Consider the following 15,543-nt stretch of genomic DNA (forward strand, 5'->3'; position numbering starts at 1 on the left):
GGAGCGGGAGGAAACTGATCGGTGCTAATCAAACAAGCAAGTGACAGATCCGAGTCTCAGAACACACAGTCGCACGAACAAGTTCATGAACTCCTCATTTTCATCTTTTGCGAGAGAAAAAAAAATGTGTACGGGAAGGGAAGAGCACGGACTGACTTTCATCAGCCCGGGTTTATGATGCAAATGCAAATAAGCGCAGACAAGAGAAGATAAAGTGCTCACGCTATGCTTTAATATATGCACACACACACAACACACATACACGCACACTTTCAGAGCACCCGCCAGAACAAGTCCACAGCATATGTAGCGAGGATTGCGCGACTTCTAGACGCGTTAAATTAGCCGCAACTTGTCAAATATACTCAAATGTAATGATGTACGCTGTGTGACACTCTCGGCTTTGAATTTTTTTCATTATGAGCTTTGGAAATGCACGGCTCGTAATTGCACACATGCTTCACATTGATCGTGAGCATTACCAATCTTTACGGGCAATTTCATCTGCCGCAATAGCAAAGCATGGCTGCATTCTGTAAAACTATTCATGTGTTCGTGTGTGTGTGTGTCATCTGCATTTAAGTCCGCAGTGAGTTTATGTCTGCATCCTAGTTTGCAAACCCGTCTCTTGTGCGGTGTTGAAGTGTTTGACTACGCACTGACCTGGACGCACCGTATTCATAATGCACCATTGTTCAGCACCGTGTTTTAAATGTCACTGAATCCTCGGCAAATGAGCAGAAGATAAACAGAGCAGAATTAGGGGTGTAACTTTACTTTGCATGCTCTGGGCCACGAAAGCCTTCTACATTTTGCAAGTAAAAAAAAAAAGTTAATTTGCCGGACCAATTACCGTTTGTTTGCTTTGTCAAGAGTCAGACCATAACTTCTAATTGATTGTCTGCATCACCTTAATTTAGGAGTTTTAACCGTTAAAAAAAAAACAGGAGGGGGAAAAAAAATTGCTTTTTTCACTTCATTGGCTTTCTGTCCAAGCTACTTCTCTGTGATGTTCCCTAACTCGCATGCAGCCTCACACACACACCACACACAGGGGCATGCATGGAGAGATGCTCAGAGACATATCCACCCACACTCCCACTCATACTTGTAAGTCTCAACGTATTCACAAATACAAAATAAATGGTTAAACAAATAGACAACGCAGGCAAAATCGGTCTACAGTATGAAACTAAGTATGAACACGGCACTCCTCAAAAGATTTGCAAGTTCAGTAATGCTCTCATCTGTACGATGCAGATATGCAGTTCGCACATTCAAATCTGATTTTTTAACTCTAGGTGTGATGTGTCCCTGTGATAGTGACATCAACTGGCCAAGTTATCCCCTTTGAGCACGTTAGGGTTGTAAATGTGCAGCAATGTTTTTAACTGCTACTAAATATCAAACAAATGCTGTGATTTTGAGATGTAGAAGCAGACAGTCAAATATTTTTAACATTATCTCGGCCCTTGCATGATTAAGCTGCCTCCATCTCCTGTACCCAAAGCAAATGTCTGCAACATGCGGACAGGACGACTTGACAGAGCAATTATTTTACCGCAGAGAGCTTTGTAAAAGAGAGGACACGCTCATGCAGCTGCACATTAAAGCTGGATTCTGTGAAACCTCAGTCGACCCACTGGTCTCTGACTGACGGAATCCTCAGCTTACTGGGAGTAGCCCCAGTGTGTTATTTATTTGTGTTTGTGAGTAACAGCATACCAAACAGAATGGAGGATGCTGGTTAAACACATTTTACTTGCAGTTGCATGTTAAAAAATACGGAAGTTGGCGTGTTTCTATGAGCATGTATATTTATATGCATATCTATAAACATTTCAAAAAAACAAAGATGGAGATGTTTAAATTCAGGTTTTACAGTTTAAATTGTGATTAGAGTTATTGAGGCTCACCATTAAAATGTGTTGGTATGAAAAATAGATCAATATAACATTTAAAAAGTCAATCACATTAATGTCATTAAGTACTTTAATGTGCCTTGGCTACCACCCCTGTGTCCCCTAGTCTAGTTGAATTTGATGCGATCCCATTCAGGCGGTCCCTGGAGACCCCCGACACCCCCCCGGAGCCACGTCACAAAACATCAGAGGAGTGCATGGGGCTGGAAAAAAAAAAATGAAATAATAAACGGAACATAACACAGCAACCAATATCCCATCAAAGGAGCGGCTGAGGATATTAATATCAACACAGAATGGAAAATGAGGCACTTAGACATACAAATCGCGTTGGCACATTTGCATAAAAACAAGATTAGCATATGCACCGACAGGGAAGGGAAATGCTTCCTGTCGCTTCCCCTTGTATTTTCTCCACTTTGTGGGTTTTTTTGAGGGGGCGTTGGGATGCATCGGTAAACACAATCCCTTTTAACTCAGATACAAAAGGTTACGAGTGCTAAAAATGTACATGTATATATATACATTAATGGAAAGCTCATGCAAACTCACAAAGCCCCCCCCCCCCGACGCTCAGACAGACGATTCACACACTGAACACCATCCTTGTGTGACACAATTATTTTACTCACTGAACTGAACTTGACAACTAATGCCACTTAAATTGCCGATGAATATGACTAACAAGGGACAAATGCACACATATACACAAAGGAAACAACCACACACTGGGGTCAGCACAAACAGACGTATACATAATGCACATGTGGATACAGAGACACAGCAATTTCTGGATACGCATAAACACACACATGGGGGAACACACACCATATGTGGCACGATTGAAAACATTCACACAAGACAGTCTGTTCGAGTTTGAATATATATTGTAACGCTGTGACATATTTCTGGAGACAGGATGGAAGTTTATAGCGCCGACTTTATCAAAGTGCTCCACACAGTCCCTCAGTGTTACAGCTTGTTCAGACAAATAGGGGCTACACAACTCAACGTGTGTTATCTCAACAAAACCACCGGCATTCCAACACAACACTGACATTCCATCACAACTGCCGAAGGGGCAGAATCGCTACAATATACATATGTGGGCATTACTGTACATCTCATTGATTGGATTTTAATGGTGTGAAGTAACTGGTTGGTTTTGTTTGTGGTGAACTGCCCCACCTCCGATAAAAAGCAGCAAATGGACTCTTCCACTGTGCTTTTCTCTGGGAGTTTCACAAACTGGGCTGCATGAGGTCAGGCTCTATGCATTTGATTCAGGATGCCTACATCCATTCAATTAATAAACAGGATTTATATCAGGTGATGCTAGAGACATCAAAACAGTATTATGACATATCGTAACCAATGGCCACCTTAGTCCTCTTCTCAAAAAATTAAACTTAAGGATAAGCCATTTTGTCTTTTGTGCACAAAGTCCAATTTGGGAAGATCCTACTCCAACCATTGGATGTCAAATGTTACAAAAAGCCTTCATCCTTCAATCTTCATGCAACCAGTTGATCTTGTTCAGAATTGGTATTATCATTCTGAGTGATTTAATCCTAAGTGGTCAGCACTAATTTCAGGTCTGTAGGCACCCCAATTTGCAATCTGATCACTTAACCCACACTGGTCTTTTCATTGTTTGAACACAAACGCATCCTGGGCCACAAATGAAGGACCGCCTACTCAGCTGATGTCTATGACCGGCTACAGTTTAAACGTATTTGCTCGGTGTCCATCTGTTGATTTGTTTGTGAAAACACTGAGCAATACATAGTGATCGCCTGCTCTCTTTCTCTATCTCTCTCGCTTGCTCACACACAGACACTCAAACATTTCATCAGATACATCTGGGTAAATTAACTAATTTAATGTATGTAATCATTTGAATGTCTATGATCTATACAGGGTCTGAGAGAGATGGAGGTACGGAGGTTGAGCCATTTGTTCATCGATTCATCCTATTGAAAAAAATTTGTTTCTGAATTACTTCAATTGGAATATTTAAGGTTAGTAAAAGCACATTTCATATCAGCGTACTTCAGTGATGCAATTAATGTTCATTCATTCATTTGAACACTTGCCAATTTAACAGTGCAGCAGTGGATTTAAAGGGAAGTGACGTGACCAAACGGGATTTTGCCTCAAATACAATCAGGGCCACAGAACCAGAGGCAGCGCTCCACGGTTTCATCTGGTAAAAACTGGCGTTCAAACGAGAAGAAGACCTTGTTCATTATTCACGATGAGCTGTGCACAAGTTGCCGCAGCGACTTGAGCCAGACTGACTTTGTTGTTGAGAGTTGCTGAGAAAAAACGCCTGAAGAGATGCTCTTCTCTTTCTTCTGCCTTTTCGTAGCAGGCAGATCGAGCTGAATTCACCCGCTCTGACTGGCAGAGCATGTGCGAATGTGAGACCTAAATTCGACCGGTTAAATATATTTCGGGAGCTGCCATGGTATCTGACAAAAAAATCCTCTGAAATTGAAGTGGGGCTGTAGTTATACTTATTAATATTATTCTTAGCATTCCATTATGTGGTCACGTGAGCACATATTTATACTGTAGATTCAAATACCTTCGGAGGAGGAATCGGCTAATTGCGCTCGGTCGAATCAATATTTTATCAACACTATCCATACAGATGACACCGATGCGGAGAGAGGGACCAGCTGGAGAGAATGAGAACGACGGCGGAAGAGAAGTGAAAGAGCTAAAGATAGAGAGGCCTGGTTAGTACGAACTTCTGAGCTGTGGCAAGTCTAATAGACCTGCTGACATGGAGCTCAGGTGTCATGTCGGTCTCTGTGCGTCTCTCTCTCTCTCTCTATTCATTTTTCTCTCAGTCGGCCAGTGGAATGAACTGAAATTGAAATGTTGTTCTCGTTCTGAACGGTTTTCTCATTTCTGCCTCGCCATGGTTGGATTTTTTGTTTTTTTGCCTGAGCAGATCCCATGTGATGAGTTGCTGTGTGTGGTAGTGTGTGTGTACGTTTATGTGTATGCGCCTATCTTCTTGTTTCACACAGTAATTATTTTCTTCAGTTTTACAGATTACTTCCAACACATAGTAAAAACGACCATTACCTGCTCCACAGGTGAGTGAAGTGCAAAGCAGGAAGCACGCGGCTCAAAGCTGCTTTTTGTTCCATGTTATATTCCCGAAGCGGAACACAATATAAAACTGAGACCTGAAGAATATTCACTTGCCGCACATCTCCGTCCATGTTATGAAAATATATATATATTTGAGCAATACCCTTTGACAATGCTCGACTTTGATCGTTTCTTTTCTTAACATTGTCGAGTTGGGAACATATCCCAGCATGCACCTTTGAGAGGTAGGCACCCTGGAGAGGTGGGAAGAAGAAAAACAAATCACTTAAAGTCACAGCGAGTTCCTCCCCCTCGCTTCTCCAAGAGCAGACGGCATGACACAAACTGCATAAAGATGGCGACTGAGCCTGAACCTCGCTGTGAGAGGAAACAACTCCCTGGTGAGAACCCAGCGTGACGTCAACTGTTGTTCTTAAGCCGTGAGTTTGACATTTTGTCCAGAGCCATCTTGGTATTTTGAAAACAGGAAGTAACCATATTTAGAGCAGGGGGAGAACCTGACCGAACGCTGAAGGACACTAAACGTCCACCTACATCTGCGACCTGCACCCGTAGGACAGTTCTAGCTGTCAATCACATGGTATCCATTTTACTCCAAATAATAATTTAATAATATTAATATTACATTTTATTTATACAGCACCTTGTATACTTAAAATGCAATTTTATGCAAATCAAAGTGCTTAACAACAAAATCAAAGGACACAAAATAAGAAAGATCAATTAGAACACATTAGCAATAAAACAAAGACTTATATTGTTGCTCATCCATTGTGAGAATGTGATCATGAATCATGATTAATAAAAAGAAAATCGTGCTGTATTGAAGAAGACTTTAGACCATAAACGCTTCTTTACGACGTTATAAACAAATGAGAAGTCTATAGAAATAGATTTTTTAGTGCAACCTGTGGAGTCGCCCCCTGCTGGACATGTGACAATTTTCTGGCACCTCTCCATTGGCTTCACTTTCCCGACAATGAGTCTACACCCATTTGTTCAAACAGTCTACGGTCAACGTACCTGAGCCTGTGATCCCAGGGTCTCCCGGACAGGAAGCAGTGTTGTTGCACATGCGTGTTTCCCTCAGGGCGCCGCTGCACAGCGTCCCGTAGGGCGAAGAAACGCACGAGCGCGTCCTCACCTGCCAGCCCTGCCCGCATGTGAGCGAACACACACTCCACTGTGACCACTCCTCTGCTGCAGGGTCACCTGGTGTAGAAAGACAAAATGATCATCCATATTCTCAATGGCTGCTCTGGTGTTGGGGAGCGATTGTAGGTACGTAGCAGAGAGGATCAAGGGGAAATGGCGCCTTCAGTTATTTGAACACGATCTAAACTTTATTGATCATGACTCAGGAAGGAGTATGGATTACTTTAGAAGACATTTTGCTGTTTATATAGTTGTTCTAAATATATTTGTGTATGATGTGAGTATTAAAAAAGAAGAGTTTGTCTTTGATGGATTTTCAGATCAGATTTTCTTCCCACAGCCGACAGCAGCAAAACAAATTTGCTTTATTAATTTATGTTGGCAAATCTCAGCTTTTCCCCAGATTTTTATAGTCATTCTTCAATTGGCAGAACTGAAATATCACAGCAATAAAAAAAAAGACAAACAAAACCATAATCTATACAATTGAGAATGTGACAGCTGAGAAAAAGTCTTTGTGGTTACAATAACTTAACAGACTTATTGTACTTATATATATATAATTTTTCTGTTGTACTCCAGCCTGGAAGACAGATCTCGAGGCCAGTTAAGATTGCAGATTAATCATAAGGGAGATGTAGGAGAGCTCTGCCTGTGTAATTCTGTGTCATTTCCCAGCTCCGGCTCGATGCTGTCGGCTGATATGGGATGTTAATGCACATGGTATGAATATGGACGATAAGTGATTTGCATTATTTATGCCCCATAATGTGAATTAATCTTGACTGAATATTCATGAGGATGATGACCATGCAAGAGGCACGTGTTTTAAGGTGATACTGGTTGAATTATGGTAACGTGTGTGATCTCACTGCTCTAGCCCTAAAATCCTGCAAGTGTGTGTTTGTGTCCTGTGAGTCTGAGTCGATGTGTGTGGAAGGAGCCATACAAGAATTAGTGCTCAGACATGAGTGTGAGGGATTTTCTATGTTCTCTAGGCGTGTTGCGCCGGCCCCGTTGTTCCCCCAGTGTTGCAATTCTGAAAAGCCCAAATTACGAGCTGAATCACTCTCCCTCTATCTCCCTAAATTGTTTATGAGCGCCATGTCCTTTGATGGAGGAGTCGTCACATGGCAAAGAAGGAAAATCAAATTAATTGCATGTCCGTTAATCGCATTACATCTTCATTAACATGCCGTGAGTCATGGGGCTTAAGCTCATCGTACATGCCTGGAGGAATGGGGGGGGGGGGGGGGAGGAGGGAGGCAAGGAGGAGGGAGGGGGGAGAACAGAGGACAAGAAGGAGCCAGGGGTTTCCCTCGCGGTCGGCACTCCCTCCTCCGCGCAGTGTTAGCGGCGAGAAGCGGTGCATGTGTGTACGTGAGGGAGCTGAAATCAGCATGCAACCTATTCTGGTTTGGCTGGAGCCGACAACACGTATCTATAAGGCAGATTTGTCTGCATATAGAAATGTCAGCCTCATGAATAAATCTTCCTTTTTTCCAATCCCATTAATTATGATGAATCTTTTAATCTGGATCACGCATCTATGTTTTTCACACGTGCAAATGGTGAACAACATCAGAGCAGCGGGGGTTCTGCAGTGCCTCAGAAATGAAATGTATCATAAATGCCTCCATCAAAGAGGTTGTGTTTTCACTGGCGTTTGTTTGTTTGTTTGTGTGTTTGTAGTTAGCAGGATTATGAAAAACTAGTAAACTAACAAGAAATTTGGTGACAGGAAGTGGAATGAGTCAGGAATGAACCCATCCAGGTATTTGTTTTTTCACTTTCTTTGATCTTGCTAGATTGGGTGTTTTCCTATGGATTTTTCCCCCCAAATCTTTATTCCAGAGTGCTGTCTTTCTGTTTGAGAGCAGCAACTATTGATTCCACCTTCAGATGTTGTAATGCTCTCACTCCAAACCCAGCGCTCACGCTCGTATATAAACACTCCTCTTGCACCGATTTCAGCGCTCCAGCTTCAGGGAGGGGCAACTTCTTTCATCATCATTTCATCTCGCGTTCTATTAGTTTGGGGACTTGATGAACAAAAAAACATCTGAGAGCAGAGGATAAAAATCTGAGAGCCGAGGAGAAAATCCTGCACACAGAAGCAGGAGGAGAGCTGAAGCTGGAGCGTCCGGCTCTCAAACTGAAAGACCATGCTCTTGAATAAATAAATGTATTTTTTAAAAAACATGTTTTTCAAGATTTTATTTGATTTTCTCCTGGACTTTGATGTAAAAGGAAAAATCTGACATCTATCGGGGGATTGTTATTTATGATCGTGGGGGGATTGGGTGCAGATCCAAATATGGATCTGTTTCGATCTTTGATCTTGATCTGTTTATTTTAGTGTAATTTCATACAAGGCTGGCTGGGCATCAGCAGAGGTTTGAACTCTAATGGGCCTTAGTTCTTTAAAGGAAACTCTGTGAGAATATTCCCCCTGTGCCAGTCTATCTGGAAGCTACTCTCCCTCACCCAACTCACCTGTTTGTGCCTGAAACACACCTGGCTGGTCTGCTGATCGTGGTCTCTGTGTCTTCACCTTTAGATCATCGTCATACGGATCTGAAATAGACACAAGATATACTTAAATTACTTATTCACATAAAGGTTGCATTGCAATATACGGGACGATGAAGTCATTACCGACGTAAAAGATTTATAACGTGTCATGGTGAAAGCTTACAGAAACTTGGTTTTAATGCTTTGGTAAATAAGTGATATTTTTCCACTTTGCACATTCAGGGGAGTCAAGGTTATTTAGCACATCCAAAACACGACTCTTGCAAAAAATAAATATACAAACGCCCCCAGTTCCTGTTGACTTGATTCATTTTGCAGAATATTTAAAAAACACGAAGCTGCACTTCAGCACACGTCGTCGCAGGAACAGATAACAGAGTGTCGGGGCTGCAGCATCACGTCGGAGAATCTGAAGGGAACTCATCCCTGACTGGCTCATTATCTCAGAGGGAGAACACAGTCTGTACAACGGTGTGAAAATAAACAGATTGAAATTCTGTGGGAGAGCGTTCACACGGGCTGTGCGTTAGTTAGTGAGTAAGTTTGATGAAACTGCCCATATCTATATATAGCAAAACATGCGGCGACACTGGAAGAAAAAAAGCCTGTGTTAGAGAGCTCATTTGAATTCTAACTTCTCGTATACAGTGAGACTGGTGAACATCTGTGGGAAAAAGAATTGCCTCGAGAGAAACTCGGGGAGAAAGTGGAAATCGTGCAACACATCCAAGTTGTTTTTTATCTCGCTCAGTGCAAAACATACAGAGGCACGACGCTCTGTGCAAATGGATTTTTAAGGCTCAGTTTCAGCAACACAAGACTTTAATCAGCTCCCTCGGCAGGGGAAGCAATCTTTGATTTAGCTGCTGGTTTTTTTCACTTGGGCACCTCTCGCCCAATGGGATTTTATTGTCTTGTGGTGGCTGTGTTAACATAAAGGAAGATAAACAGTGTATCTAACGCACCGTATGCTATCTGCGGAGAATGTGACACACAAACCAACACACACAACCGTGAATGTGTGTGTGCTGAGGCTCTGTCGTTATATCTCTCAAACGCCCCTTTACAATCAGCTTGACTCTCCCCCCCGTCTCCTTGTTGTGTGTGTTCCCCTGAGCAGGGACACTTGTGCTGGAAGGCCTAAGTTCAATATTTTACCACATCAGCGACTTCATAATTCGTTTTATTTGGTGTCTAAAGGATGTCTGCAGCTGGACTTGCTGGAGGATATTGTAGATTTTTCCCGTCTCGTCTGAGGCTTCTTAAGTGAAAGATAAAAACATCTTGAAGTCCTTCGTGTGTGACTTTAGAAATAATGTGTGTGTGCGTGCGGGTGGCGAGTTTTACTTCTCTCTTTAGAACAAAAGTAGGCAAAAGTGCTTCTGAAGGTATTTGAGAAGACTTTTCCTGCTTCCTGGCTTCATTTCCTGGGAAAACGAAGAAAAGAAAAAAAAGAAGAATAGTGCTGCATCTGATGTGACAATCAAACCAACAGTAGAGACGCAACGGCCCCGGGGCTAGAGCGAGATCTCATTATTTAGCCATGTTCGTGCATGGAAGAAACCTGCTTTAAAAGAAATCCTAACAACATGAAATCATGCTCCAGCATACACCAGCACTGGTGTTTGAGCTGGTGCCTGCTCGTGCTCAAAAGAAACAAGACGTTGAACTTTTTTTTGAGTTCAACATTTCTTCTTTCCTTTTTTTTAAGATTGCGAAAAAAAAAATGCAGTGATTTATTTTTTGTGCGAGTCACTGAATAAGTGCTGGTCCCAATCCGGGAGTTTCTGAATCATCTCCTGGCAGAATCTGGCACAAATTAAGCCGCGTGTGGGAGACACAGAGGTCAGTGAAGCAGGACAGACGAGTAATGTCTCACATAAAATGACCAGTGAGGGCTTTTTTTCCTCCTATCTCTGTATTTCTCTCTCGCTCTCTCTCTCTCCCTTCCTTTTACAGTGTTTGTCCCCCCTTTCCTCGCTCTCTCGTTCCATTAGGTCCGTGGCACAGAGGAGGATTTAGATGAACACGGCCGCGGAGTCGGACACAATCGAAAGCAAAGATCAATATGGATAAACCCCCCCGAGAGTACTGACCTTTAGAAACCCCACTATATTGTTTAATGTTCTGGACTGCGCTTTAATGGACACATCATCACACACTTCATCAAGTCGTCCTGCCCGCTCTTATCCATTCCCCTCTGTTGTTTTTTTTCTCCATCCGTTTCTTTGTCTCCAGGGGAATTTTCCCATCTATATCTGGCAGTATCACTTCCAATCGCCTGCCTGGGGGTTGATAATCCTGTGAGAGGTTCCGGGAGCAGAGGTGGAGATACTCACTGCCGCTTGAGTGTCATTTGACTGAAGTGAGTGATGTGTCAGCGGAGTTAAATTATGTCTCGGAATCTAATCCCTGACAAATAGAAAAGGAGTCGACGAGGACGTGAGGACAGAAGACGTGATTCGCCGAAAATCAGCCCGTGTGAATCTGCCTTTATTCAGCCGATTCAGTTAAGAGTAGGGACGGGAATCGGCAGGGACCTCCCGATACGATACTATCACGATACTTAGGTGGCGATACGATATGTATTGCGATTCTGTGGTTATTGCGATTCTGTAAGTATTGGGATTCGATATTACGATTTCCTGGGATTTCTTTTGGTTATTTATTTTTTTTTTAAATACTGGACCATGGAAAAATGTTGAATCATACCTTCAAATACAACACAGTCAAATTCACTTAGAGCTTTACAAGTTTTATTTCAAATATTAACATTAACTTAATGACTGCCGGGCAGCCAATAGAGAAAATAAATACAAATGTTCCCTATTATTGTATAGCCCCTGTCAACTGCAAACAAACTGACAGATTAAGAAATGTAGGCTACTTTTAAACAATAAATAAAAGGTAAATTAAATAGAATGAAATAAACAAAAAAGAAATAAACAGTAGGCTATTGTTGTTTGCATGTAGGCGATGCAAAGCTAGTGCTTGGGTATGTTTAGATTCTTGTGCAAAAACAAGAGCTGCTCTGGGGTGATGTTGCTCCCCCCATATACCCCCCCCCCCCCCGTATAAACCAATAAGTATGTTTAAAAATTTTTTTTCCCCCCCATCCCTAGTTAAGAGGCGATGCTAAAAGAACAGAGCTTTAACCGAGGAACCTGCTTTTCAACGGGTTTCGTCCGTCTCTCCCTCTCAAAGAATAAATATCTTTTTTTCCACATCCAGGTGCATCTCGCAGTTGGGTTCATCCACCTCGAGACCGGCTGTGTGCAAATGCTGCACTGTGATATTTAAGGTTCACGGTTTCCCAGTGAGGAGTTTGCTCTAATGGACAGGCTGGCGTGCTGAGAGTGATTACCAGGTGATCGGGGGTCAGTGCCCTCGGAGACGCTCGCTCGGTTCAAGACGGAGCAAAGAGTGAAAACGGGCCTGTTGAGCGCAGCTGCTTGTATTTCCATGGTGTAAATAAACCGTTAGCTCAGGGTCTGTGAGGTCCGTCGGTTCAGCTTCCCCACGACCGTGATTTGTGTGGGATAGCGATGCGGTCAGTTTACTGTGGGGTCGTAAAATGAAAGCCAGGGGAAGTGCACATAAAGTCATAATCGTTGACATTTTCATTTAAAATAAAGGTCTTTCTGCGTTGTTTCCAGTTGCCTAATGACATCCAATGAAAAAAGGGAAATGACGCCACGAGGCATTTCAGCTGGTTAATTTCTGGAGGGAATCTAACCAGCACCACTAAAGCAGCATCATAGCTCGGCTAGTTTCTCTCTGGTTATTCGTGGGAAACCATTGGATTTGCTTGTGGAGTCTGAACCTGCGGCTGCTGCGGATGAAGCAACAGCATCTCAACCAGCCCTGTTCACTTTTTCATTCAAGGCAAGTATCACTCCGAGGGCAAGGAGCTTTTTCTCAGCCTCCTCAACTCAGTGCGAAGGACATCCGGATACTGTCAATGAACGCGCACACACACACACACAAACACACATTCACAAGGTTACAGGCATACACAGAACACACAAACATCTACATACACAAAGAGCAATGACAATAAAGCCAAATATACCTTGATGTGGCGCACACACATACACACACACCCACATACACTCATGCACAACAACACAATAGGGAGTAAATATGGCTGATAAATAAACGTCATGCAGTAAAGCGGTTTTGAGCCCCAACAAAGCAGCAGGCTGGGGAAGGGGATTGTGGCAGAGCCAGTGAGAGCCACAGGCTCCTTTGTCAGACTGAGCCGGGATTTAAGCCTGCTGGGAAGACTGCATGAATGTGTGTGTGTGTTTGTGTGTGTTTGTGTGTCTGCGGCTGTGGGAGAGCATATGATAATGTGGCAAAACAGCTGTGGTAAGTAAATGGCATGCACAAAAAACATAGTGGCATGGAAATGTTGGCTGTTGACTAATGTCACCTCTCTCACTGCAGTGCACATGATTGAATGCACACCCCTCCCTACTAAGCACACGCAATCCCTCACACACACACGCACACACACACAAACACACACTGGGAGCTATTTCTCAGCCGTATATCAAATCTGAGCTTATAGCTCTCTGGCGCTGTCCATTTACTCCAGGGTCCATCTGGGGGAGTCCAAACTGATAGAAGTGCACCATAATGGACTTTTTATAAGCTACTGGATGGACAGACCCACTCTATCTCTCCCTCTTTCACCTCTCTCTCGCTCTCCCAGCAGCAGATATGAGGAGCGAAGCCGAATCAGGTTGGTGCTGGACAGCGTCTGTCTGACAACAGGGACCTCAAGGTCATTTGTGTGCCTTCAAAATGGGTTCGGAATCTAGTTTTCTGAGTCCCACGGGCTGACAGTTGTTTTTGTTTCACACCTACACACAAACACACACACACAGACTCACACACACTCATAAATACGCAGACGGTTCATCACAAGCCCTTGCTATATACTTCCAAACTGCCAAATTGGCTTTGTTTCATTTCACTTTCGTTCTCAATCTCAAATTGCCCTTTTTCCCCCATTTTTCTTTCTCTTATTAGATATTTTTCAAATCTTCCAACTCCCACACCGCAGTCGTTCCGTCTATCATCCTGCCCTCCACCCCCTCACCCGCCGCCTTCCAACCACAGCCTCTCTCTTTCTCTCTTTCTCTCGGCTCTCTGTAACGAGATGAGAATTCAGATGGATTTACAGTCCAGCGGATTTCCAAGCAAAAGCCACAGTGATACACAATCAAAGAGCAATCAATGCGAGTGCGGCCGGAACAATCTAGCGATTCACTCCTGGGAGGCTGAGCAAGATCACGGCGCCGCGTTGGCCTGATCAATTACACACAATGACACCCATGGTTTAGCATGTTTGTTGAGGAGCCTCTTTGTAAAAGTGAGTTTCCAACGGGGCGGTGAGGCGGCAATCATGGTGAGAAGCATGTTAAAACGGATCGATGTGAAATAAGCCAGAGTCCCCGGTGAACCTGTTGTGTGCACTTTGTGTCTCGGGCCTCACTCTGACACATGTTAGTTAAAGACGTCACGGCTGCTGCGTGAAAAAGCTGGCGTCCACATTTAGACGTCTCATTATCCGATGGCATAACGAGGAACTGTCTCCGACGTAAACAAATGAAATACTTAAACGCTATTGGACAAGACATCAGCGCCAATCGCAGATACCGTTAAAGAAGAGTAACTGCAGACAAGCTAATGGCTTCATGAGGCCGTATAGTACTTAACAGCTGGAATCAGAATCATTACATGGTCACAGTGACAATGGTAACACATGTTATTATGTGTGAAGAGCTTTCACATGCCAGAATTTAAAATTAACATATTTTCTGTTGTGCAAATACTATTTTATAACTAAACCAACAGTGCCCTTCAATTCAATTAAGCTGCCCGAAACTCATAGCTATCCGTCCCCTGCATATGCCTCTATTCTTTTATCGAGATCAATGACTTCTGTGAAACGTTAAAAGCCTCCTTTATCCTGCAATGTTAAACAAAGTTAAGGAAAAAGAAAAATTCTGGATCTGCTTTCTTCTGTTGACAGTCAAATGGACAAACACCAATTTGAAACACAACCTCCTCGGCAAAGGTAAAACAGCTCTTACTTGATGATACAACCATAAAAAATAGATATTACAATTTATTCTGTGGGGAACATGCATGTCTGCACCAACTCACAACCATTCAATGGGGAATACAAATCCCATTCAAAGCCACAAATGCTTACATCCTAGTGGTGCTATAAAGCACAGGGATTTATATTGATTAAAAACCAAACACGTAAGTCTACTGGATCCCAAAATTGTAAAGATTTGTCCTCTGGGGACTATGAATGTCTACCATTCCAATAAGCATACATCCTTTCATGACCACTTGTTTTTGAAAATTCAAACTGAACCAAAACCAAGAAATGGTAGACTGACCACTCCTGCAGTCACACTGAATTTTTGCTACATAGTGCACAGGTTCCTTTTTATAAATGCTTTTAACTTTCCAATAAACAGATTAACATGTAACTTCTTTTTTTCGCTTTACAGTATCAGTGGTTTCTGAAAGGCTGATTAAGCCCGAGCTCGAGAGGGCTTTGCCGCAGAGAGAGGAGCGAATGAGCCCTTACACAGATTTAAGACAGAAGGGTTAAATTGTGAACTCAGCCGACAGTGTCTTTTTTTTTTTTTTTTTCCTTGCACCGCTTCTCTCCCTTCACTAAAGATCTGCCAAAAGATTTCACCTGAAGACATCCGCTGCACCGAATGTGTCACTTCACAGACGGGCTTCACACTCGACAACGCTGATGTGTATG

General features: G+C 42.9%; 1 protein-coding gene across 1 annotated transcript in view; it reads right to left on the bottom strand.

The window, feature by feature from the left end:
- adgrb2 (adhesion G protein-coupled receptor B2) overlaps positions 1–15,543 on the bottom strand; it is a 152,190-nt gene that overhangs the window by 105,415 nt on the left and 31,232 nt on the right. The window contains exons 2-3 of the mRNA XM_061092573.1: positions 8,703–8,783; positions 6,075–6,263 (exon numbers count right to left, since the gene is read on the bottom strand). Coding sequence (XP_060948556.1) covers positions 6,075–6,263; positions 8,703–8,783 — 270 coding nt within the window. The remainder of the gene's footprint in view (positions 1–6,074; positions 6,264–8,702; positions 8,784–15,543) is intronic.

Source organism: Limanda limanda, chromosome 19 (assembly GCF_963576545.1).
Source record: "Limanda limanda chromosome 19, fLimLim1.1, whole genome shotgun sequence".
Lineage (NCBI taxonomy): Eukaryota > Metazoa > Chordata > Actinopteri > Pleuronectiformes > Pleuronectidae > Limanda > Limanda limanda.